The 26759-nt window shown below is 38.4% G+C and overlaps 1 protein-coding gene across 1 annotated transcript in view; it reads left to right on the top strand.

Moving 5' to 3' along the window:
• The window catches only part of SORCS3 (sortilin related VPS10 domain containing receptor 3), a 638571-nt gene extending 616925 nt beyond the window's left edge, over positions 1–21646 (top strand). The window contains exons 21-27 of the mRNA XM_056120660.1: positions 3030–3153; positions 4467–4579; positions 8530–8661; positions 10308–10407; positions 11401–11506; positions 18478–18638; positions 19725–21646. Coding sequence (XP_055976635.1) covers positions 3030–3153; positions 4467–4579; positions 8530–8661; positions 10308–10407; positions 11401–11506; positions 18478–18638; positions 19725–19789 — 801 coding nt within the window. The 3' untranslated portion in view covers positions 19790–21646. The remainder of the gene's footprint in view (positions 1–3029; positions 3154–4466; positions 4580–8529; positions 8662–10307; positions 10408–11400; positions 11507–18477; positions 18639–19724) is intronic.
• Positions 21647–26759: the final 5113 nt, after the last annotated feature.

The following is a 26759-nucleotide window of genomic DNA, read 5'->3' on the forward strand; positions in this document are numbered from 1 at the left end:
CGGGGCCCCCTTGAGCAAATTGATGAACAATGGGAGGACAGTGCTACAGTGCATATAAAAATTTAGTGAAAATAAATATTAGTTTGGTTTCCCTCCCTGACACAAGTGTATCAATGATAGAAGGTGCAAATCCAAAGAGTGCATGAATATTAATAGATTTCTGTATCTAGAATTCAAACACCCATCAAAATACTGTAAATCAATCACTTACAACAGTTTTTCTGTGCCTCTTCTCAGTCAAGTATCAACATCAACATCCAGAATTAGAGTATATTTTTCCATAATATATCAGTATTATATTTACTAGAAATTCATACAAGTGTAATCAAGCCATTTAAGATTTTTTGTCTAAGACTTCTTTTAATTCTTTTTTTCCTTTTTTGGTCATAATGCTCAGGGGTTATTCCTGGCTCTGCACTCAGAAATTACTTCTGGCAGTGCTGGGGGACCATATGGGATGCCAGGAATTAAACCCGGGTAGGCTGCATGCAAGGCAAATGCCGTACTTACTGTACTATCACACTGGCCCCTCTTTTAATTCTTATAGTTTGGGAGTGCAGTTTTTGTTTCCCATGTTATTTGTATGAATATTATGACTTGTTTATTTTACTTTTTATACACATCTGGACTGCCTTATTCTTTTGGCTGCTATGAACATGAAACTCTGAACATTTGTTTGTGAACATATGTTGTCTTTTCTCTTGATTCTTAAATTCTCATAACTAAAGTGTAGTTGCTGAGAGATAAAATATAAAATGGCACTGTGAATTTGAAAATATATCAGGATTTCTTATAATATGGAAACTTTTCCTGCATGGTGATACCATTGGGAATTCCACCAAAATTTAATGAGCTGCAGTTGTTCTTCATCCTTCACAATATTTAAGGTTATCATTTTAGAAGAAATTTATTTTAGTTTAGTTTAGTTTTTGAAACACAACTGGCAGAAATCAAGGATTACTCCTAGTTCTGTACTCAGGAATCCCTCCTGATGGGACCTGGGGAGACCATCTGAGTGCTCGAGGTTGAACCTCCCTCAGCCACGTGCAAGGCAAGAACACTGTGTGCTGGATTATCTCTTTGTCTCTGAAACCTAAATGGATTTTAAAAAATGGAACTGCAAAGTTTGGCCAAAGCTATTCAACTATCTTTTGTACTCTTATTTCTTATTTTGTACTCTTATTTCTATTCTTATTTCTGAATGGATCCTTTACAGCTCTAATAATATTAATCCTTTCTGTCTGTCTGTCCTCCCCTTGTTCATCGATTTTCTCGAGCGGGCCCAGTAATATCTCAATTGTGAGATTTCTTGTTACTGTGTTTGGCATATTGGATACTTTCGGTAGCTTGCCAGGCTCTCCGAGAGGGGCTGAGGAATCGAACCCGGCTCAGCCGGGCTGGCTGCGTGCAAGGCAAATGCCCTCTAGCCCAATGCATTAATCCTTTATTTAACATAAAATATATAAAGTTTAGAGTAAGACCAAGTTTTTTCTCAAAGGCATTTATTTGAACAGAAAGAACCAGAGTTTCAAGTCTCTATTCATTTTATACTAGGGTTGGCAAATATGTGGTTTATATGTTATTATTCTCATTCTCCATGACTCTGGCCAATCTTGATATACTGAACCTAAGTTGACCAGAGCTTCCTTCTCAACACAGAGTACTATTAGCCACTATTGGTATTTTATAATTGATTCTCATCTCAGGAAACTTGTACTATATCTGTTGTTTAGTTGGGAACTCCTCACCCTCTATTAATCAGCCTGGAGTTATAACTGGGAAAGAGTACTTGACCTCTCTATTATATACTTCTTTCATTGAACAATCATAAACAAGTGTCAAAAGTTTTGGTCTTCCTTAATACTGCCCAATTTCAGTCATAAGCCTAATCATAAACTATAACTGTACAAATTTACAGCTAGAGAGAAATTGTAGTGTTGGAGGAATGTTACTGTCTGAATCTTGCCTTTCTGATCCTACTGAAGTACAGGTCATGGTTACTCCTGAAATTTACTTAATACCATAAACCAGTAATAAACGAATAAGTCTTTAAGTGTGTTTGGATATGCTGCTTGAGCCCTGGCCCTAAGGGATACCAGCTTTGTACATTCCAAACTGGCTAGCGTTACTGTCTAGCCCATACTATCCCAACGCAGAGCGGAAGGATGCTTGCATATTGCTGAGCTTCTCTTTGTGAGCTTCCTGATTACAATCACCTAATTCTTTTCTTCTCTTGAAAATACCCAAGAATTTGAAAAGACAAGGGCCTCCAGAGGACCAGTAAAAAATAACACTGATCTCAGGATCATTGTTCTCTTCAATAAGCTATAGCTTTTATAGAGATCCCAATTCTTAGAAAAGTATATAATTATTCTGTTTCACTATATATCCTGGGTAAGTTCCAATCTGTTAGCATCAGAAAAAAAAACAGAAAGACAAAGCAAAATTGCAGATGTTTGGCTCATATATTTTTTCCCAAGCCATTAAAAATGACTTGCAATGGAAAAACACAGATATAATTAAATAAGTAAACAACAGAAAGCCAGTTACATGAAAGAAATAAAACTTTTATACATGTTCTATACTATATGTAAGCAGTGTTCCAAGGATGGTCATTATAAAACAGAACAAGATATTACCAATTCAATAAAAATGTTTGCCACCTAATGAAATGCAGGATAAAAATACAAGTGTTATGGGGTATGAAGAGTAGAAAAATGACGTCAACTTCCAAAAACAAACAGAAACAGGTTACTAAAGCTGTTTCTATGTTGTTCTATGAGAAAGAATTAAATGCCCTGTGAAATGCACGGAGTACCATTTCTGGGTTAGAATTTCTAGTGCATGTATTTAATATCTTCCAGAATTCAATAATCATTCTAGGAATGTGTACAAAGTAATTTTAATGTTAGGATACCTTGGGACTATGCAAATGATTTGCAGATTTGTAATGATCTTAGATTTTCAGGAAAGGAGAGATTCAGATAGTCCTTAGAGGACTAAATGGATGTTTTCTGCTTTTCTTTTAGCCTCTCATCACCTTGGACAGCAGCATTTCCTTCACATTCCTTGCAGAGGGAACCAACACTATTACTGTCCAGGTGGCAGCTGGAAATGCCCTTATCCAGGACACAAAAGACATCGCAGTTCATGGTAAATCCTGAAAATTTCCCTGGGATACTTCTGCCTACAAATCTAGTATCCTTCCTTAACTGTAGGGACAGTTGCTGACTGCTTTGTAAATTCCTCAGACCAAGAGAAAATTGTGGAGTAGGTTTCCAAGACATCTCCAAACCTAACTTGTCCTGAACAAAGACTAGGGTTTTAAGAAAATAAGTTCCCAGAAAAGTATTTGTTATCTTTCATGATTTTTCTGTATTACAGTCCCATGGAGTTCCCATTAGACAAAGATGTATTGTAATTGCAAGGTAGGATAGACTGGAAAAGCTGTCACAGGAACATTTAGACCTGATTCTCCTTAAAGTCCTATAACACGTATGCAGAACCACTTTCGTGAGGATAGAGACAAGTGAATTCAGAAGCTGCAGGAGTCATGCGTCTTACTTTTGCAGAATTCATAGCTGAGAAGAACTACATATTACTGATATTATACTCATAATTAGTGGATATTCGAACATCATGGATTGGAAAGAAGGCTAAAAATAGAAGGCTGGAAAACTATTCCTAATTACTAAGATCTTAAAAAATTAAATTACACCACTTGAAACTGTCATGTAATGAAACCTCAGCCAATAGTCTAAAAACACCTATTATATCTGGGAATTTCTAGTATGTTACACAAATATACAGTCCTCTTTCTCAGACCATATTCCTTTCTCCTTAAAAGTATGTTCCTTTACTTGTGTCTCCAAGTTTGTTGCTTAGTCTTGCATATTGTACCCTTGAAATTTTATTTTTTAAATAATTATTTCATATCAAATATAGATTAAGTACTGAAAAGTGTATATCTCATAGTTTCATAACTTAGCACTAAGTAAACAGACTCCATGACCCAATAGAATATAAGAAATTGAATACCACCCACAAACTGAATCCAGGGTTTCAACATAGTACTAAACTGCTGAAGAAGTTTATAGAATGATCTAGGAACTCAGGAATATATAACTTAATATGTGTCATTTAAATCAAGTTCAGTTTGGCAGTGCTTTTTCTGTTGGCTCAAAAGTAACAAAAGCCTCCTTCTGAGGTTTCATATTTACCTTTTATTTCATTCAAATTCTTTTATCAAAATAGCCATTTCAGATCCTGGGAACTACAAAAAAAAGATGGTATTATAAATATATTCCCAGTTACCAAATCCTACTCTGTCTTAGGAACAAAGAAACAAAGGAAAATAAGGAACTTTAGCTAAGGCCAAAATGAAAGAAGATTTTCTTAAAACACAGAGACTATAATTCTATTCCATTCCTACCCACTTTAGCCTTATAAAATCTCTTTCATTGCAGAATATTTTCAGTCCCAGCTTTTATCATTTTCTCCAAACCTGGATTACCACAATCCTGACATTCCTGAGTGGAGGCAAGATATTGGTAATGTCATCAAGCGAGCTTTGGTTAAAGTAAGTTGGCCTTATTTTTGGCTAAATCTTTGTGAATAAAGAAAAGAACCTGGTTGTATAATTGAGGCATATTCATGGTTTAAAATTGTAAACTTTCTCTGTATCTAAGGAAATATCATTCTGGTAAAAGAAATTAAAAAACAGAGGAGCAAAGGAAAGATGGAGGGAATAGAAAAAGAGAAAAGAAAGATGGGAAAGATGAGGAGGGGGAATGTGGAGGAGAGTTTGAAAGGAAAATGCTGTATTATTTTTAGTGAATATTTTCTAAAATGAGAGTGAGCTTTACAACTTTATTGAACCAGTAGATCCTTTTATTGAAACTGTATTGGTTTAATTTATCCAGCTATTTCTTTTCTCATCAAAGGTGTTTCTTGGCCAGATATTCATTCTCACAATATTACCATTGTCAGTGGTAATCAAAAGACTACAGTATGCTATTAGGGTAATAGATATAGACTTAATCAAGTGACCTGTTGCCTTAGAGAAAGTAAAAAAGAATGTTAACTGTCTGCTCAGAGCTAGGCACTATATTAAAATGATGAATAGAATGAATTTAGTTTAAATGAAATTATAATTCCAATATGCAATTAATTCTGTGGTAGACACATTACCAGCATTTCAAAAGACCTTGAGAGAAAAGTATGATTTGGAGTAGAGCAGGCTTAAGACATGTTTGATTCAGTATCCACTTGTCAACTATCAGCGTGCTTTCAGAGGAGAAGAATGCAGAGTAGCTAACAAAGAGACGGTGGTGTTTGTCAGGGTAAATAAACAGCATGTGCAAGACCACTGGCTGCTGAAAGAGAGCAGTGCATTTGATAATGCTGGAGTGGCCCAGCTCCTGGTTCTGTCAACTATGGTTGATATGGAACTTAGATGGTTAATGCAGTTGTCAAAATTTTAGAAGCAAAAAAAGGGATGACATACATCTCACAGGCATTAGAAGATGTAACAAGCATTTTCTTACTTAAGGAAAATACTGCTAATATTAAATTGATATTTCACCCCTTCTGGTGGCAATATGGAGAAGGGGCACCTATGGGGTTAGTAGGCTGGAGGTATTTCATATTTCACATAGGTTGAGTGGTTCACGGACATCTCCAGTTGTTTAAGCCAGCCATGATAGAAGATCCTGGAGTGAAAAGATTCAAAGACTATTTGGAAAGTTAGAGTTGGCATCCAGGAAATAGGAAAACTTTCTGATGGTAAGAATAGGTAAGCGATAGCCTTATTGTTGATCTGGATGGGAGTTACGTTTGTTTGAGGAACACTAGTTTGATCTCCATTGGAGCTTGGAGCCTCCAAGAAACCATTGGGTGGTAAAAGCCAAGATATCCGGAAATAGCAATCTGAATATGGGGCAGAGGTTCATGCTGAGGGAGAGATGTGTGCCCTGGGGTTGTAGCAGGCCTTTGACTGCCTAGGCGAGCTGAGGGGCGGGAAAGACATAAAAGCTATTGCTTCCCGAGAGAGACAAGGAAGATTCAAGGAAGGCCATGGAGAAGGAGCAGACAGAAAGGATGAAGAATAAACAAAAGAAAGCAATATAAAAGTATTCCTGTGGGGAGGTGTCTAAAAGAAAAACTATTTCAAATCCATTTTTATAGAGCGATAAAAAATAAGACTGCTCTCCTATGCTGTTGCCTGTGAAGCATTCAGAATTGTGTTATGTTTTGTGATAGTCTTAAGTAAAAATACACTGGCTTTTAAATTTAAGATAGGTAATCATTATAAATATATTGAGTATAAATATTCGATGATTTCAATTGGCACCTGGGCCTGAAATCCCATGAGGCCCTGTCACCCACTTGTCCCTTTGGATGGGGTGACATGAGTCTGTTCACTTCATCAGATCAAGTGATCATTTTGTATTCATCCCACACAACTTCCCCCCAGGCAGCTGGGAAATCACCACAGCAGTTCTAAGGTATGTGGTCTCACTCAGACCCTCTATTCAGCTGCCAGTAAATGTCTGGACACTCGTCTCTAAAATATTTGCAGAGCGTCCCGACTGATATACCTGAAACCACTGTTATCTCAGAAAAAGAGTCACACCAGGTCTGACTCTAATAAACCACCCCCTTTTCACCATTGGGTGAGCACCTTCCCTGTTGGTTAGTTCTGGGCCTTTTTACCCTCTCGGACATAGACTCTGAGACTCTGGCTGCTCAGTAATGGTCACACCAGAGACTAAGATGTCTCTGGCAATACTGCCTTGGGTCCCAGGCTTCCTCCCTCTGGCTGGACTCTCAGCATCCTGGCCTTTGAGAGTCCTCTGCAAGTTAGTGCCATTGCTTTTGTTTATCACATCTCTGGGACTTAACTCCAATCTGGAAACCTAGTTCCAAATAGGAATTAGAGCTGAGCAAATGGGAAATTACTAAACCTCTACTTCTATTCAGTTCATCAGAAAACTTCTTAGTGAATCTTTGCTCTGTCAGGCATCACCAGAACAATGAAGATGCCGCAAGAGACCTAGAGAACATATTAGACAAACACATATGCAAGAACCTACTTTTAGTCAGATGACATAGGGAATGGCCATTATCTAAATATCTTGAATTTGGTGGGAAAATGAAGCTGGAAGATCTTGGATGAGATATTGAAGGGAAGGAGACCAGCGCAGGCAGAGATAAAATCAGGAGAGACTTCTTGGAGGAGGTGAACATTTCAACCAAGTTAAATATAATGTATCATTTTGCATTAGCCAAAGAGGTGGTTCTGTACAAAAGATCTACAGGAGACATATGAAGGAAGGGAGAGTAACTTTTTTTTCTCTTCATATAGAAGCTTACAAAAGTAAGTTTTTATGAAAAGTAATGCAACTCTTTTACCAAACACTCAGGAAGGGGAACATTCATTCATAATCTCAGCATTTCAATGATTTTAGTGTTTTGTTTTTTACTTCTCTGCATTTGTATTTTTATAGAGCTATAACCAAAGGAGTGGAAGAGAGTAGATCAGAATGTAGCAGGTCTAAGTATATTTCTGTGTTGGCTTATTGTACTGATTACCATCTTAATGGTGGAATATCATCCTATCAAACAACTATACCATTATTTACCTAAGAATTTTGAATTATTGTAATTTATTTCCTATTTTAAAGAGTGTTATATTTCTCCTGTATATGCCTTTTCTATATTTAAGATCCTTTATGATAAACTCTCCAAGTTACAGTTACTAAGTGAAGACTATGCATATCTTTATGGGCTTAATGTAAATCTTATAGAAAACAAATTGGCAATATCTATCCATTTTTAGAGCTTCCAGTAAGAAATAAGGGAGTCTCTTCACTAAAGCCTTACTAATATTAGCAATTTTAACTTTAAAAATGTTCTGCTTTAATAAGTACAGCAGGTCTCTGCCTTGCTCCCTCCCCCCATTTGCATCTTCCCAAATTTGTTTATAACTTCTTATTCCTTTTATGCCGCCGGAGTGTTCATATTTCAGTTCTTTGAGTGCAGAAAATGGAAAATAGGGGAGAAGCTTTTGCAGATGTTTCTAGCAGACAGTACTTTGAAAATCATTTGTTAATATTTTACTTTCAAAAGAAATGTCTAGAAGAGCAGAGGAGGTGGCAAAATCAGGCATTCTTTACCCTTGCAGTTCCAGAGCAAACAGAGAACCTGTGTGTATATAGAAATGGGTGCCTAAAATACTGCATTTGAAAAAAACTGTATTAGAGGGTGCTGAGGAGATGCTCAAATGGCTGGAGCATTTGCTTTGCATGTAGGAGCCCCAGCCTCAATATCCTGCACTATACTGCACTGCACTGCACTGCACTGCACTGCACTGCACTGCATGCTTCACTGAGCACCTCAGGCACCCCTCCAGTAAGGTAGTTTAGATATTTTGCTCCTTTCACTTGGAAGATGATTGATGCTCCTTGTATCAAGGTGGGGCAGCTGGATCCATTGGGGTCTCATTCTTTTGCCTAATCCATTTTGCAGGTCACCAGCGTCCCTGAGGAGCAGATCCTGGTGGCTGTGTTTCCTGGACTTCCCACTTCCGCTGAGCTCTTTATCCTCCCTCCCAAAAACCTGACAGAGAGGCGGAAAGGCAATGAAGGTGACCTGGAACAAGTAAGTGATAGAACACTTGGGTGACTCTTGCTCCTGCACCCCAATTCTAGGACCACTTTATTGCCAGCCAGGAAAAGGGACAAGCTCTTTCCTTGGGCCCATCAGCTTTTTACTCACTGACCAACACTCAGCCTTGGAAGAGTCACCAGCTTTACCCAGGATGAGCACGGCGGCACACCTAACCACCCAACAAGAAATGGCAGCTTGGCATCATTCATTCAAATATCAAATATCAATGTCCCCCCCCCCCCCCCCCCTTGGCTGTGGCTCCCACCTTGTGATGTACTACAGGGGAATAAGAGACAGGAGAGGCAGAGGGAAGTGACTTTACTGATCTATTTGTTGGGAAATGTGCTTCTTATCTTTAGAGCTCCTGGTCTAAGTTCTGCTTCTGGGGAGAAAATGAACTTCTTTGCAGTCATTTTCATTGCAGAGAGATGGATTGCCTTCTCTCACTCTGACTTGTTTTGAAAGCTGCATTACTGAAAGCAATTGGTATTTACTGTCGTTCTCCAATGGGCTTGTTGCTCCTTCATTCCATGCACTCTCACAAAAGTGGAGCCGACAGAGCTCATGGAAATCCCTGTCACACAACCTGCCCCTCCCAGCGACATCCTACAAGTCGCCTTCCCTCTCCCGGCTTTCTCACAATGCTGAGTTGAGAAAAGTCAGGACTGATGAACACCAGCATGATTCAAACACTTTAGCTCCCCACCAGGTGATTATTGTTCAGCATCTTCTGTGTCCGTCTTCCACTGTCCCCGCATCCTCATGTCCATCTGTAGCTCTCAAGCCATGTGGTGCACTGCAGTCCATGTCTCTGGGCTGCTGAAGTTGGCTTGAAATAAATTCAGCATCTCAGTGCATCCATCACTTTTACAAGACCTCTTTATTCTGAAATAGCAAGTGGCATGTGTGAACTATATTTGGAAGCTACAATATCCATCCATTTAGATAAATAGGTAATTACGGTGATGAATAGCAGCTGTGATATTAAGGCACGCACTGCGAGATAAGAGTTAGGGACAACAGCCCAAGTCTGCCTTAGCTTTCATGTGGGAATTACGGAGTGATTAAATCGATGTTATGTGTTCAGAGACTTGCTGGGGGAAAAGTAAAGAGAAAAATTATCCCATAAAAAAGGAGGCAGCTTCTGCTTTGATGTTTGCCTCCCATTGTCTCATAGTATGGGAGGGCAGGACTGAAGGTGGTTGGACCTACTTTAATCCTGGCAGGTGCCTCTCTAACCTAAATGGATTGCTTGATAAGATTAAAGAATTAATGATGGCTTGATGTTCTTACATTTGAGCCTACCACAGGTCTTTCTATGGGGCGTTGTAATGCAGTGAACAAAAGGCACTAAGCACAGAGCTGAACATCTTTGTTATCAGCCAATTCACTACAATTTTGAACTCACCTTTTCCACTTCACTCTCTTCTCCAGCATTACTGCCTACTTCCATGGTTTCCCAAGCACTGTTGGAGTGGGAGAACCAATGTGACAAAAATTTTCTAGTCTCCCATCCCCTGATTGAATGTGATTATTTTTTGCTTGTGAACCTGGGTTTCTTGCTCCCTGAGATTTATCGCATGTCATATTTTCCCATAGAGTATCTATTATTATTGTTGTGTTTTAATTCTTTCTAGATTGTGGAAATGTTGTTTAATGCTCTGAACCAAAACTTGGTCCAGTTTGAGCTGAAGCCAGGGGTTCAGGTCATCGTGTATGTCACACAGCTGACATTAGGTGAGTACATATGGGGAGTTGGGAGAAAATAAGTATGGTGATCTGTTATTCAGAGAGAAAAGGAAGGAGATAATTACCAAATACATCTCCTTGAATGTCGGAAAATAGCTTTGTGGCAGGACTTTTTCATACCCTAATAGTTCAGAAAGGTTAATGGCATCTTTCTGGAGACTTCCTGTGTGGTAGAAAGAGGACTTTCTCAGAAGTGGTTTTGCTCTTGAATCCCCTCAGTCATGTTGGGGAAAACTTACAATTTCTTTGGCATTTGGCTTGATTGATATTTTAATTTGCAATAGTTAGGATTCTTTTAGATATTTCTTTAGCCTTTCTTAATTTCTATGGTTCTCTATGATCCCATGTGTCTTGGTTGTGAGTTAAGATCAGATAATTTTTAAAATCTCTTCAATGTGCATATATTCACTAAAGCATGTAAAACAAAAAACAACTCAATGATTAATTTTTAAAAGAAATGCAAAATGAATTAAAAATGCATATTCCATTGGGTTCCACTAGCTCTCTGGAGAGGCTTTTTCTAACCCTTCTTATTGACATAAGGCTTTTTGGATATGACTTCTAAATACGACCATCAAGAAGTTTCTTGGAACCTGAGTTTAGAGGAAGAGGTTGAAATATTGCATCATTATTTAATCAGTAATTATCCCAAAGTTCTCCAGTGGATCACCTGCTGTTGTATTGACAGGAAATCAGCCTGTGAGAAAGAATATTCAAGACCTTCTATTCCAGTAGTTGAACACATATATTGTTGAGTATATACCAAGAACTACAAGTTTCCCCAGGCAGAAGAGTTTCAGTTCCTAGAAGGCTGTAATCAGGGTTACTATTCTCATAACATAACCTTTTAGTGGTCACATAGCACTCAGGGCATCTGGAGATGGGGTAAGAATGGAAATCAACTTCCATCCTTTCTGAACTACACACTTCCTCGGGCTAATCGTTTCCACTTGACCATTTCTCTTCTTTCCTCTTCCCTAGCTCCTTTAGTGGACTCCAGTGCGGGACACAGCAGCTCAGCCATGCTTATGCTCCTATCAGTGGTATTTGTTGGCTTGGCTGTGTTTCTGATCTACAAGTTTAAAAGGTATGTGTTAAGCTTTAATCTCAGACCTAATTTTACTGGAGCTGATAATTCAGTAACCAATATTCTTAGATGCATTCCAAATACATATCATAAATTTTCTGGAAGCTCTGTTTATCATTGGGTAAAATCAGGACTAGTTGAGTGTCAGAGGAAAAATGTGTTTAAGAAGCAATAACTTTGCCCATCAAAACCATAAGTGTAAACACTATTGTAAACATGTATTCTAAACCACACTAAAATAAAAATTAAAAAGATGAATCTGAAATCCATCCAAAGTTTAGATATATGAGTGAGGACAGTGAAGGATAATCTATAAAATCAATTTAATCCTTCAAGTGAAATGTAAGGGGTTTCAAACTTCATTTAAATTTCTCAAGTAAGGTATCAAATATTCAGGAGATCTTTTTCTTTAGATTAATGACCATTCTAGTTGCTTAAAAAGAAAAATTGTAGTTGAAGCCTGTTCTGTACACCCACCCACACACACACACACACACACACATGCGCAAAGTGCTACTGACACAGTTTCTTACACAATAGTGTATCTATTTAGTATCTGTGTTTCAGTCTGCATGCAAACCCATATTCAGCCACTAGACCCCTTTCTGTTTTCTTTTTCTAAAGGCAAATGGATTACATGTGTCTAGAAATTATTTTGAAGACCACGAGAGGTGAAATAACAGATAATAAAAACATAAAATTTCATAAAAGTATCCAAATAATGTGATACTTCCTTCAAGGCATGTAATTGTTTAGAGTAGGAACTCTAAATCAGACATACTCAACTTTTGCTTTCAGCCATTGTGACCTTAGGCAACTGAATCTGCCTTCTCTATGGTTTAGATGTCATACGTTCTAATCAACATAACAGCAATATTATAAATAACGGAGAACATGTCTGCCAAAGGTTCCTTATGTGTTCTAAACTGGCATGCATGAAGTAGGCTCAAAAAACCTTCTATGGCATAAAGATGTGCTTCTGTAGGAATGGACAGAGTGAAAGTGTCATCAATTATTTATAGATGGGGATACCATATTGAAAGCATGATTTGGTTTTGGGAGGTCTTTCTAGAGGCCTTAAAGTAGGTCTTTTGCATTTTGGAAAATAACAGTGATAAGGTTGCTTTACTCTACCCAGAGCTCAACCACTTGAACTCTCCACCTCTGTATGTCTCAAGCTGAAAATACTCTGGTTTTACTTGCTATGCATATTGGCATACTAAAGGTCAAGAATCTTTCAATACTAACCCCTGAAAAATGTAGAATTTACCTTCCTATTTCATTTATTGACCAATATGTGAGTTCCTGTCTGCTTGTATTGAGACATAACCACTTGCCTCTTGATGGTCCTGGTGTTCTTTGAAGAGAAGGGAAAGTCTTCCTTATCACAATTTAAAAGCAAGGATTCAGTAGAGAAATAGACGAGTTAAATGGTCTAGTTCAGCACCCCTATTTATAGATGTGTTCTGCTTACATACAAAGCACAGTTCCATTCATTCAAGATTCTGAACGTTAGAAAACCTTGTGGTTGCTGGGACTTAAAGACAAACTAAAGCAAATTCATCACGTTCTGGCTCTTGTCCCCATTGTTAGTGGCCAAAAATATTCTGCAAAAGTCATTTGTGTCTGGTTGTTCTGAATCCAGGAACTACTTACCTTGTAATTTGGAAAGTCTTCTATTCTCTTCCCATGCCCTTAAACTTCCTAGAAGGTCAGTTTTTTTTCATATAGATATATTTAAATTGTTTGGGGGGCACACCTAGCTGTGGTCAGGGCTTATTCCTGAATTTGTGCTCAGGGATCACTCCTGATGTGACTGGAAGGACCACATGCAGAGCTGGGGATATAAACCAGTGTAAGCCTTGTGTGAGGCTAGTACCTTCCCTGCTGTATTATCTCTTTAGTCTTAATATGAGTATATTTTAATGCTTGAATCCATGGAAGTTAGTGAAATCTTTGAGTTATTCTACTTTTGTAGTCATTAAGTATCAGCCTCTTCTTATTCCTGACAGTGACTCACATAGATAAGACTACAAGAAACAAAATAAACAGCAGCATCAACTATGAGTAGTCAGTTAGTTTTCCTTTTCTAAAACTCCCTGTTCTGAGTTTTTTCTTAGAATACTGTTTTGTTTTGTTTTGTAAGGTATTGTTGCATTTTCTTTTATTTCTTTGTTGTTCCCCTTTCTATTCTAGTCCCCTACAGTTTAAGGGAAAGGTAGGGTTGGGTGCCTAGCTTTCTGCCAAGTGGAGTTCGAGTTCTTCTCTCTGTTTGTTCCCCCTTTCTATTCTAGTCCCCTACAGTTTAAGGGAAAGCTAGGGTTGGGTGCCTAGCTTTCTGCCAAGTGGAGTTCGAGTTCTTCTCTCTGTTTCTGAGTAGCCTTTGCTCCTTGGATTACTGTCCAGTAAATGCAAATGCTCCTTGGACTGTACTGCTCAATATAATAGTTAATTGTATGGCATGGAGCTGTTTTTTTGGTATTATTTAGCTTTCTTTAAATTAAAGTAGCTTCATTTACTAGCAAACATGTGAATGGCACAATCAAGGAGAAAAGGGCAGTTCTGTTTCTTTTTCCAGATCACTGGCCATGCTGGCCTTCAGCCTTCAAACTGGTAATTGCCGGCACTGACTTTTAAAACCGCCTATTCATTCAGATATCTCTCATATCTGGAGCTTTAAGATATACTGTGAGGTAACATAATGGAAGAACTGATCCACACAATTGAGACTCTTAGAGGAGGGAGATGAGTACAATGGTGATGGATGTGTTGTTGGAATTATGTGCATGACAAACCATTATAAATAGTATTGTAATCCATAGCATCTCGATTAAAAATAAAATAAATTTTAAAAATAAAAATAAAACGCCTAGTCATTAAATTAAAATTTATTAAGTGCTAACTATGTGCCAGGAGCTGAGAATAGACTCAGTGTCCCACATGATTGCTTGACAGGGCAAAGAGAATTGAGATGTTGAGTCCCAACTTCCCTTAAGTAAACAGGATCATGACTCCCACATTTGATCTTGTTCTTAGATAATAACAGCACTTTTCTGATCTCTCAGGGAATAATACAAAAAGGGAATAATACATGAGATGTATCTAAAATATTTTGAAATACCAAAAATAATACTTATGGGTCAGAGAAATAGTATGGGATTAAGCTGTTTGCCTTGCACATAGTTCAATTCCTAGCACTGAGTTACTGAGTATATTTAATTACTTACTCTTGAGCACAGAGCCAGGAGTAAGCCTTCAGTATCACCAGATGTGCCCCCAAACAAAACAAAAATTATTTTAATTTTATAATAATTTTAACCTAATATATAATAATTTTAACCTAAGATAACTAGAAATGTATGTGTCTCACTTTTTGGTTATCTTAAATCCATTTGAGATCTTATATTTCTTCCAGACTACTCTTCAGCAAATTTTTCATCATATTGTGAAGCCTACTTAATTATCTGTAAATTTCCTCATGGGCTTGTGACAGAGCCAACTTGGAGAAAATGAATAAAAACTGAAGTTTCATAGGTGAACTGGGTTTATGCATATTATTCCTCTTATTAAAGTCTACATGAGTGTGTAGCCAAAGACATGTCTAAATTTCTTTATTCTTCACCTTTCTTACCAACAACATGAGGTTAAATCTTGAATTTCAGTCTGAGTTATTCTGTAGCATGTGAGACAAAATTGAAGCAATTTGACCACTTTTTAATATACTCCAGATTCTGGTATAAATGTGTTTCCTCCCAAACATTTTTTAATATTTTTTTTAAAAAATCTTGTTTTTAGTGATTGGGATAAGGTGGATGATTGTCACCTGGGTACATTTATCCAAGTTCTTAGAGGGCCTTTTTGTCAGGAAATCAGGCAAGAAAAAGTAGTGTGCTCTGGCTATATCCTTGAATCCAAAGAATTGTGTCATAAGTAATGGTTGAATTTCCCTAGTATGTAATAAATACTACAGTGAATCCCAATGGTCATGGCCATATCTATTTTATGATCAGAATAAATCTAAGTTCTTAAGCTTTCTATTTAGATAAGAAGGAAGTGTCGGCATGAAATTATAATTCTACACATTTAAAGAGCCTGTTGTTTGCTAGTCCTACAGAAAATAAATAACTTTAAGGTTATTATATATTATATTTAACTGGTTTAGGTCAGAGCAAGCCTTGGGGACATCTTTCTTAATATAAAATAATAGGTCTTTAAAGAGAAGTGAAAGTAAAGGTATAAACTATTACATTTTCAAGCCTATTTTTTGATTTCTGAATTAGGTACTAGAAACCTTAATAAATCTTTGGGAGTTGGAATAGGCAGTGGACTATAGCTCTAAAAGCCACTAGTTGGCACCAGCAGGACACAATCATTCTCCTTTTGAAATGCACAAGATGTTCTGACTTGCAGTGGGTGTCAAAGGTCTCAGTTTAATAATATCTATGCCATTAGTCAGTTTCATGAAATGTCTGGACTTTCATTCAATTTCTCCTCTACTTACTGTGGTAAAAGAAGTATTTTATAGGAGAGATAGTGCAGTGGATAAGGTGCTTACCTTGTCCACAGCTGACCATGTCCCATCCCCTACACTGCGGATGATTCCCAGAACCTTGCCAGGGATGACCCCTGAACCCAGAGTCATGAGTAAGACTTAAACACAGCTAGGCGTGGTCCACAAACAAACAAACAAAAAAGAAGTAACTTCTAGACCAAAAACGTAAAATAAAAGTGTATTCTTGGTTTGAGAATGTAGCATAGAAAAATAAAAAGACTTTTAAATGGTTTCTCTTTGCATGTATTTAGTACATTCTTAGTGATTGTAAACCATACAATAAGTACCATATTAAGTTCAGTATATAGAATTAAAGAGTCAAGCCGAACCCTGCTCATATGGTACTTTTAGTCCAGTGGAAGCAAAAGAAATGCACATTGCTTCTATTTAATTTTGGTTTTGTCTGAGACCCTCAATGGTAGTGTTCAGGCCAGGACTTTGGTGGGGGCGGTCATATGGGCTGTCAGGAATTGATCTTGAGGGAAGTACCTACCCCCTTACTGTCTTTTCAGCCCCCAAGAAATTCATCTTGCTCTTTCTATCACCTATACCAACATACAATTTATTTCCCTCTTAGGCATAGTCCTATAATTACATATTACAGGAGATTTTGGGTGGTCAAGCAACTATTCTTGGAAATGACTTGTAAGACAAGTTATTTACAATAAGAGAATCATCATGAGAAGAGTGGAGATAGTTTTTTTTTCAGACACATAGAACAGTTGGTTCAATGTTTCCAAGGAGGGAAAAGTTTGATATAATAAAATCTGCAACTCAAAGCTTAGGTCTATGGCCAGGTGCATCAGCAACAGTTGGATGCTTGGAAGATTTCAACCCATCACATTAAAACCTATATGACCATAATCTACATGTCAAGAGTGTTCCTTGTAACATATAAATACATTAAATTCTGAGAAGCTCTAGCCTATAGAAATCCAAAGGAGGTTGAATGTATCAGATCATAGGGACTCAGTAGATAGTGAGGTGATATCAGGAGATGAATGATAAAAGATTTCTGCACCCATCTTCTTCAACCTTGTTGTCTGGCTTCTGTTTAAAATCTGGTACCCTTATTTATATCTTTGAACAAAGTTATTTAGATTCTCTTAGTTCTTGCCTTGAATGCAGCCGACACAGGTTCAATTCCTCTTCCCCTCTCAGAGAACCCGGCAAGCTACCAAGAGTATCTCGCACATCAGAGCCTGGCAAGCTCCCCATGACATATTCAATATGCCAAAAACAGTAACAATAAGTCTCACAATTTGTTGTGAGACGTTACTAGTGCCCACTCGAGCAAATCGATGAACAACGGGAGTACAGTGCTACCCCAGTTCTTGCCTTAAATCATTCCAAGCTCCTAAAAGAAAGATATAGGTATTTTTATTGAAAAGATTAGGAAATTATCGAAGCACTTACTTGACCTATGGATAGTTTTCTGATCATTGAAAATAGCTGTAAGTTTTTCATTTCTTGACTACTCATAGGAGCTAATGTGAACTATTAAGTTAATATAATCTTAGAAATCTTTCTCTATGATATCCCTTGATCACTTAACATCCTGTTATTCATTGATTTGCTTTAGCGGGTGCCAGTAACACCTCCATTTGTCCCTGTCGCGTGCTAGTGTAGCCTGATGGCGTCTGCTCATTCTAGGAACATGAAGAGCCTCAAACTGATCATTCAGGGTCTTGAGAAAGTTTAACCATCTCGTAGGTGGGCAGCCACACGGTTTTTTGACATCCCGTGGAATCCAGTAGGTAACAGCTCTGGTCCAGCGTTCGTCTCCAAATCTTATTACATGTCCAACCCATCTGATTTTCTATGCCTTGGCAAACGAAACAGCATCCTTGATTCTTGATTGTCGACGGAGGTCAGAACTCCGGATTCTTTGTCTCATTTGAGTGAAGCATGATACTCCAAGCATAGCTCTTTCGATTACTCTTTGGGAGACTCAAATAGCATTCCATCCTGTTTTTGTAGGGCCCTGGTCTCTGAGGCGTATGTTAATGCAGGAAGAACAGTGGAATCGAAGAGATGTGCCCGGAACTGGAGGTTCTTCATCCTCTTACCTATTTCTTCTATGCTTTTGTTGTCTCTCTATGATATAAACTTATAGAATCTCTAAATCTAGATATTTAGTAATATTAGTTTCAGGCATATATTGTAAGGGTTTTAGTGTATATCTTATCAACTATATTGCTATATTCCTCAATATTTCTATGATTTGAGTCTCTACTAGGCAATGGTCTCTGGTTCTGTGTCCTATAAGTCCCAGAGACCATATTTGAATTATCATTCTACCTCTCTTATGTTATTCTGTCCTGTATAAAGCTTTTTCATCCTTGCCATCCAGGATTTCCACTTATACAAGTTGGCGTGTCCTGAGATCTTAATGTGATTTTGCTTCTGCTCCATGTAGGAAAATTCCCTGGATTAACATCTATGCTCAAGTTCAACATGACAAAGAGCAAGAGATGATTGGGTCAGTAAGCCAAAGTGAAAATGCCCCTAAAATCACACTCAGTGACTTTACGGAGCCCGAGGAGTTGCTGGACAAAGAGCTGGATACCCGGGTGATTGGTATGTATACAGACATCTCTGAGCATCTGTGTTCTCTGTCATTGAACACAAGATCAGTCAGACTACTGGGCCTTTCACAGATGATAACAGACTGCAGAGTGGAGAAAAACCTGACTTCAGTAGCATGACCTTATCTTAGAACCTTTCTGCAACTGTTTGGCCACATAAAATTGGCAGAAATGTTTCCCTTAACTATAGATTGCAATTGAAAATTCTGAGGTAAGAGTGGGAGAGGAATCGAGCCAGATCCCCATTACATTGGATTTCTTCTCTATGTATGAATAAGACACAAAATGCCCTTTTAAGTAAGGGCTGAAAATAGTCATCTGATAGGTCTGGAATCATATTCTTTCTCTGTCAAGTCAGTCTAGAACCTCTGTTGCTTCCATCTCATCTTTGAAATGGAAAAATAGTTCCTCCATTCTAAGACTGTTGTGAAAATTAACTATATTATGTATTTGCACAGTGTCTGACAAGTAGCTGGTGTTCCGTACATGCAGCCTTACTAAAGTTATAGGTAGAATAAAAATATGACAGTGCACTTCTCTGACCTTACATTGAACTTGGTGATGGTGGTGGTGGTGCTGTTGTTGTTGTTGTTGGTGGTGGTGGTGGTGGTGGTGGTGGTAGTGTGTGTGTGTGTGTGTGTGTGTGTGTGTGTGTGTGTGTGGTGGGGTCATAGCAAACACAAAACATCAGTGATTCAGTTGGTGGTAAGGTAAAGGTAAAGGCCCTCCCGTTGATTGTCGATTTGCTCGAGCAGGCCCAGTAATGTCTCCATTGGAGACTTTGTTGTTACTGTGTCTGGCATATCGAATACTCTCGGTAGCTTGCCGGGCTCTCCGAGAGGGGCAGAGGAATCGAACTCGGGTCGGCCATGTTGACTGCGTGTAAGGCGAACGCCCTACCCGCTGTGCTATCGCTCCAGCCCAGTTGGTGGTAGGATAGAGAAAATAGGTGTCAGAGTTAATGCATTCCTATCAAACATTTGTTCAAGGTGGCTTATTATCAGCAGTAAATAAAACAGAGAAACAAGACTGCCTGTATGAAACTTACATCCTTCTCTCTCTGTATTCTTTCTTGCAGGAGGCATTGCCACCATTGCAAACAGTGAAAGCACAAAGGAGATCCCCAACTGCACTAGTGTTTAAGACCAAGTCATGTGGTCCACCATATTTCTGATGTTTTATTTTTGATGATAATTATTACTATTATTATGGGAAAATGGAAGTGTCTTTTTTACCCTTTGTTTACCAAGGGCCCCTTCATTAAAAGTGGTTAGAGCTTAGCTTTGGGAGACAAGGGCATTCTTATCGGAATGAAATGAGGAGAAAACTGTATACGGCGATATTTCTGCTAAGGACAGAGGATGCATCTTCTCACAGCCCTCTTGCTTTATTCTGCCACGGATAAAGCAGGAGTCTCTTTTTCTGAGTGGTCTCTATTTTTTTTAAGTGGTTGGCTGTTCATTAACCCTTTGTGCCCCTAAATCACCCACAGCTCTCCGTGGCATATGCACCTACAATCCAAACTGTTTCTCAGTTAGTTCTGCAAGAAGCAGGTTGGTGGGGAGTAGACGTTGCTATAGAAAGCTTGTACACCGTTATGAGAGAGGTTCTGTCTTGCGCATGTCCATAGTGAGGCTGCAGATGGCTTCCTGTATATAATTACCATGTAAATAGCTTTTTATTTCCTAAGAAATAATTTAATGTTTAGTAAAAAAGAAAACAGAAAAAAGAAAGATGTGTGTGTGGTGGGGGTTTATGCAGTCACCCTCAGAGCTGACCAATCCCCCAGGCTGTTTGAATTATTGGACTCTGGATGCTTTCCAGTTGTCTGTCACTCTTAACTCTTGCATCTCTGTGTCCACTCCATATCTGGTTTCTACTTATGTATATAAATGGGGGTGGGGGGAGGGCTACTTTGGGACAATTGGTAAAGGAAGACTATAGTGACCTCATAGAACAGGTATAGTCTTTCTGGTTCATCAGTGGCATGGAGAAAGTTTCAAGATGGTGCTCCCAAGAGACTTCAAACTGAGACACAGATGGGAAGAATGAGGTTTTCCTCCAAAATCTGACAGTTGAGGATAGTTATCAGCTTGATAAATAGCTTTTTCCTCTTAGGAAGCCAGATAGTGAATCTAAAGATGGCAACCTTTTTGATTTCTGGTTGCATATTATAGAAACATTTCTGGGGACTTCTCATGCCGTTCTGAGCTCATAAACAAAAAGTCTACCAGGTGCGAGGTTAAGTCTAATGGGTGCCTCTTGGCAGGGGAAAAGTTAGAGTGGTTGTGAGGGAAGTTGCTTTTGTGGAGCCATGAATCCATGCAAACCCTGCAGGCCAATTAGGGGTCTAGCCTTTAAAGATACTAGTCAAAGATGATTTTAGCAAAGCTGTGCTATTTGCTTGTCAGATTTACACAACTTCCTTAAAATCAAATGTCTGCCTTCAGTTCCCTTAAGATAGTTCTTGCCTCTGGGGTGAGCGGCTGCCAAAGCCTGTATTCCCTTCTCCAGTACCCAGCCCCTTCCACACATTGGCACCTATCCGTTCTTTTTAGTAGGGTCACTTGAAGCCATGCTGTAAGCATTTTTTTTTTATGTTCAGGCTCAAACTGTGCACACTTGTTTTTAAAATGATATGCTGTGTATATATGGGAGGAAAGGATGAATTTTGTATTTGTTTTTGTGGGATATTGCTCATATTCTTCTGTGAAATATGGAGAATGTGATCTAGAGAAATCTGACTTGTTACAGCGTAAGTCAGGATTTAGAGTATATCTGAATATCCTGCTTTTTTGTTTCAAGGGTTAAATGGGGCAGACAATTGCAATACTTGTACTAAACACTGGAATACAAATGCATGAGTCATATCTATATATACAGTATATGTACATATACTGTTCTTGGTTTTATTGTTCCATTTGAATATTTCTACTGTAAAAAAAGACAGTGGTTTTGAAATTGTTGAAAATAAATGTATTTTTGTACATCAAAGCTATATATCTGGCTAAGATTTTTCTCTTTGGGTAATTATTTTTAAAAAGTGATAATGTTATATGGCAAAGAAAACTCAGAATGGCTTAGAACTAAGACATTTATGTTTTGCTCATGATTACTCAGGGTTTCTGTGGTTTGGCTAATTTATATGCCAACAGCACTTGGGTCTGTTCAATGAATTGTCATTCCAAGAACTGCGGCTATTGTAATATGGAATTCTATTGGTGGATTATAGAATTCCAGGATAGGCCAGTAGAATTTTCTGAATTTGGCGCAGAATCTCACTCTACTAACCATCATGTACATTCTATTGACTGAAGAAAGACACTTGACCAAGTCCAACAGACTCTGCCTGTGTTAGGCAAATCTGTTTCTGATTTATATGAAATAGCTTTGGGTCTATAATTCCAATTTAAAGAGGCAAATAGGAGTTGAAAACAGTAGTATTATCTACTATGCCTATTTTCAGTGATACATGCAGAGCTTTGCTTAGATGACCTTTTAAAATCATTAGTAATTTGTGACTACGAATTCTGAGCAGAAGTCTTAATAACCACAAAGATTTAAATTGGTGGAGGGAAATGAGCACTGGTGAAGGGATTGGTGTTGAAACGATATGCGCTTGAAACCCAATTATGAATAACTTTGTAATATCACAGTCACTAAATATCTTTTAATCGGAAAAATTAAAGAATATGTTTAAAAAACTCTGGATGAGTTGAGAGACATAGAAATGCAATAGAATCAGATGATTTTGGTAGGTGGAATGAAGTGAGGAAAAAAATAATACATATACACTATAATTTTGTTTATCTGTTTCATGATATTTTATGCATTATAAGGGCTATGTTGGATTATCATTTATTGTTAAAAATTTATTAAAAGTGTCCATAAAATTTAGAAACTCAAGAAACCAGAAAACTGTGCCAATATTTCCTATTATATTTTAAATACCATATATCCTGAAGCCATATTTTCTGAATTAAAATTGAAGATACAGGATTATCAAAGATGATTTTTGCTTTGTGAATATATTTAAATATTATATATTAGCATTTAGTTTCTTGAATTATAGTGAAATAGGTTGGGAGACATTTGCCTTTCACACAGCTGACCTGGGTTTCAGTTGATCCCTAAAATCACATATGGTTTCCCCAAGCCCAACCAGTGTGATCCTTGAATGTAGACTCAGGAGTAAGCCCTGATAATTGCTAAGTAACACCCAAAACACATAAAATAACTATAGGTATGTAACTACCTTACTCAAATATTTTTAGGTTAATGAATGGTTTATAACATAAAATTTTAGAAAATTTTAAGGTATTTTGAATGATTTAAAATTTCCCCAATAAGATAAAGTTCCTAGAGTGTGAATGAATTTTCTAAATGTGTCATTCTTCTTTTCCATTAGATCTTTATTGAGTTTATGTTGATTCAATGTCTGGGATGGTGAAATTGTTCTTCCAAATTGGACACCAAAGTAGCAAAAGTAAAGTCAGTCAGTAAAATTGTATGCCCATTGGTTCAGTTGGCTGTCTTAAGAACACAGCATCTATCTTGACTGCCAATATAAATCTGTTAAATTTCTCAGTATCAGGTAGTCAAAAGCTGATTTACAGCTGTTTTTATATAACTTCGACGTACCCTCTAACCCCCTACCCCCCAATAATGAGGACACTCTGCCATCAGAATTGTCTTCTCTAAGGCAACCCCAATACTCATGAACAAGTTTCCAGAATCATTCTGGGGTATCACAGATATTAACACTCTAAACTGATTCCCCAAGGTTTCTCCTGTGCCCTGAGGTTTGAGAGCAACTACCTTTGCTTTCATTAAAATAGCTCTGGGAGAATGACAAGGTAAAAGTCATTCCCTTCCTCAGCTCTTGTTACCAGGCACCTTAATTTACACATGTGAGAATAGCTTCCAAATTTGCTCATTTCCTCCAGGGCAACAGCTGCAACTCTGAGAGAGTCACAGGATTGAGTTATCTGGAACAAAAACACACTGTAAGTCAAGGTGGTAATGGATGGCACCTGGCAAGGAATACTAAGGTAGGAATTAGGAGACTCTGGCTTTCGGCATGACATTCTGGACCACAATTTCTTTCTAGCAGAGACATTTTATGGCTGCCTCACTATCTAAGGCTTGTTTTCTTTGAAAACTGTGAACAGCATATTGCTATTTCCAAAATGATTAAGAGATGACCAGTATAGGCAATGGGAGAACTCTTCTGTAAAGGGATAAATTGAAACTTAAGAATGTGATTTTCAGGCCAGAACAGTACAAAAGCAGGGAGGGTTTGATCATGAGCACCCTCTATGGTCCTCTGAGTCTCCCAGGAATAGTCCTTGAGTGCAGAGCCAGGAATAAGCCTTGAGCATCACTAGGTATAGCCCAGAAGTGAGTGGGGGGTGGGGGGAAGGGATGTGGAGAGAATGTGACTTCCCTGAGATTCTACAACAGGGTTAAAGCTGAAGATAGAATCCATGTCTTCTTTACAGTAGTGAATTGTTTTTTTCTTAACCCCCTTAACCAAGAAAAACCAGCGGAACTGCTCAGCACTGATGTTGAGTGGAGAGCCAGATGCTCATGCCAGTATGGCTTCTGTATTTACAATGTCCAGAACATTTTCGAATCGAACTTTCCAAACGCGTTCATCATTCAGTCCACAACCCTCCATATGCCATTGCCCTGTTGACCCATTTGTTAAGCAGTTCAATGGCCCGATGCCTTGCTTCGCTCACTGGATAAGGCTACTTACCCGGCAGCTGTCAGGCTCCCACTTCACATGCAGTACTGCTGGTCTATCAAAGTATTTGGCCTTGCTCAGAGGAATGAAGGCCAGCGAGCAAACAGAAACAGCAGGAATGCTTCATCACCAGACACAATCCAGATCCTGCCACATTCTCTTGCCTGCTCCAATAGCACCGCCAAAGGACACCAGATGTGATCCAACTATTACTTACTGAAGTACTAATACATCTCGAGGTCCCTTAAACTTATTTTAATTACCACTAGCATTATAGTAGCAAAGTGCCCTTTAAAATGCTCTTTGCCTCTGTGTTTTCAGACCATCAATCAGGATGAGATATAGATTCATTTAGAGACAAATCGATTTGGACATTGTATACAGAAGAAGGGAGGCAAGTTCAATTTATGCAGAGAGAAATGTCTCCATAAAAGTTGGATCTGTTACTTTTTATCCGAGGCCCACAAGAATAAAATGACATAATCAGGGTCCAATTTCCAGGCCCAAGTGGAAAACCGTGCCCATCTCCTTTGCAGGTTTGGAACACAGAGTAAGTTGAAAAATCAGTGCAAACACAAATTTGCCAAGTAATGAATTGAAGCTGAGTTAACATTCTATTGTTCGGAAACCTTGTTTTCTTTCCTCTTCATTTTTGAATTTGTAAAAATTATCTCTCCCCCTCCATGTAGACCTATACTCCCAGGGAAATGATTCATAGATGTTTAGAAAGTCATGTCTTTTTCCCTCAGTTGCCCCAAAAGGTAGATAATTTTGGTTAAAATGTACCATACTTGATTCAAAAGATTTCTGTTGCTTTTTTAAAAATGTACATATAACAGATATACTTTGCTTTGGACTTATGGGAGGACCCCAGGCATGGATTCTTTTAAGCAGGGCTACCAGTAAGATCTCACATAATTAAAAGACTAGAAATTATCAGACTATGAAGTAGGCTTACTCTTGCTCAACCTGGTTGCATCCTCTAGATTGCCGTATTGCTGAAGCAAAACCAGTTTTGTCTTATACATTTCTTGGAGGCTGAAACATTTAAAATATAACTTGCTTCTTGTTTATTCACCTTCTTATGCCAAGGATTGGCGAGTCCATATGCAGTTCCAGGTGCTGTGGTCTTTAAAATCCTCTCTGAGAGTCCCTGATTTAAGTAAGTATTTGTGTACAGGGGAAAATAATCAGCTAACACATTATCTTTAAAATATATCTTTAATATATGGAGATGCCAGTGACAGGGTTTCTTGATTTCCTCTCTAGTGATAGGTCAAGGAGAGCGCTTTCAAACAGTGAGCACAAGGTACAGATTCTTTTCAAGATGTCAGTAGAGGAAAATAGATCACGACAGGCACACGTGCCATCTGTCACTGAGAATTAGTCCCTGGGGAACAATGTGGTTTGAAGCTACTAGAAATGAACTGATAAAGTAGGTCTTCTGTGATTTGATCTAGGAATGCATGCATTCTGGTTCCCTAAAACCAGACTTCTTCAACTGGTACTATCTGCCTAAACTGTCTCCAGCGCTGAAGGCAGCTGGGATGCAGGGACTTCTCTCCACCAAAACGACCCTCTACACCTCCCACAGATTCTCCCAAAATCATCCTCACATGGTGCAGAGTCTTTGGTTGCTTGGCCTCCCTTGCAGGAAAAAGAAAAAAAAAACACAAAAAAACAGTTATTGCTATAGTTAGTCCAAGAACTGACTGCAATTAATTTTTAGTCCAAGGATGGTGATTGGAAAGAGAAAGGAACAACAGCAGTAACAACAGAGGCAGAACAGAATTGTTTTTCTTGTCACTAATCTGTCTTTCTTGGTTTCTAGGTAGAACCACCTGGGACGTGCATAATTGTCTCCACAAACAACACACCTGGTCCTTGGAGCGCTAGAATCGTTTTCTTGCACTGACCTTCCAAAATCTTATGGTTCAATTAGAGATATTCTGGGCTTTTTCCATTGGCAGCTGGGGCATTTGGAGGGAGAGGTGCCAAGGCGAGAAGAGGGGAGAGAAAGGAAGTCTGGAAAACTAAAGTTAATCTTTGTCAATTACAAAGCTCTACTTGACACATTCTCCTTTCCATGTGTCAATTTCAGATTCTCCTCTGTGAGGGAAATGCAGATGCTCCCCAGATTTCTAATCTATTTATAATGGTAACAAGACAATTCTAGGCAGTGTGTGCTCATCATGAGCTAATCATCCTCTGCTATGCCTTGTGCCTCCTAATTAGTGGCATGTTGGTTGCCTACTGATCAAGTTGAAGACTCATCCAGGCAACAGGGAGTGCAGGTAGGGGGAGAAAGAACTCTGAGCCCAGTTCGAGCTCAGATCTTGGCAGATATTTTAACAACAGGTGGAC

The sequence above is a fragment of the Sorex fumeus genome, unplaced genomic scaffold, assembly GCF_029834395.1.
Source record: "Sorex fumeus unplaced genomic scaffold, SorFum_2.1 ptg000043l, whole genome shotgun sequence".
Taxonomy (NCBI): domain Eukaryota; kingdom Metazoa; phylum Chordata; class Mammalia; order Eulipotyphla; family Soricidae; genus Sorex; species Sorex fumeus.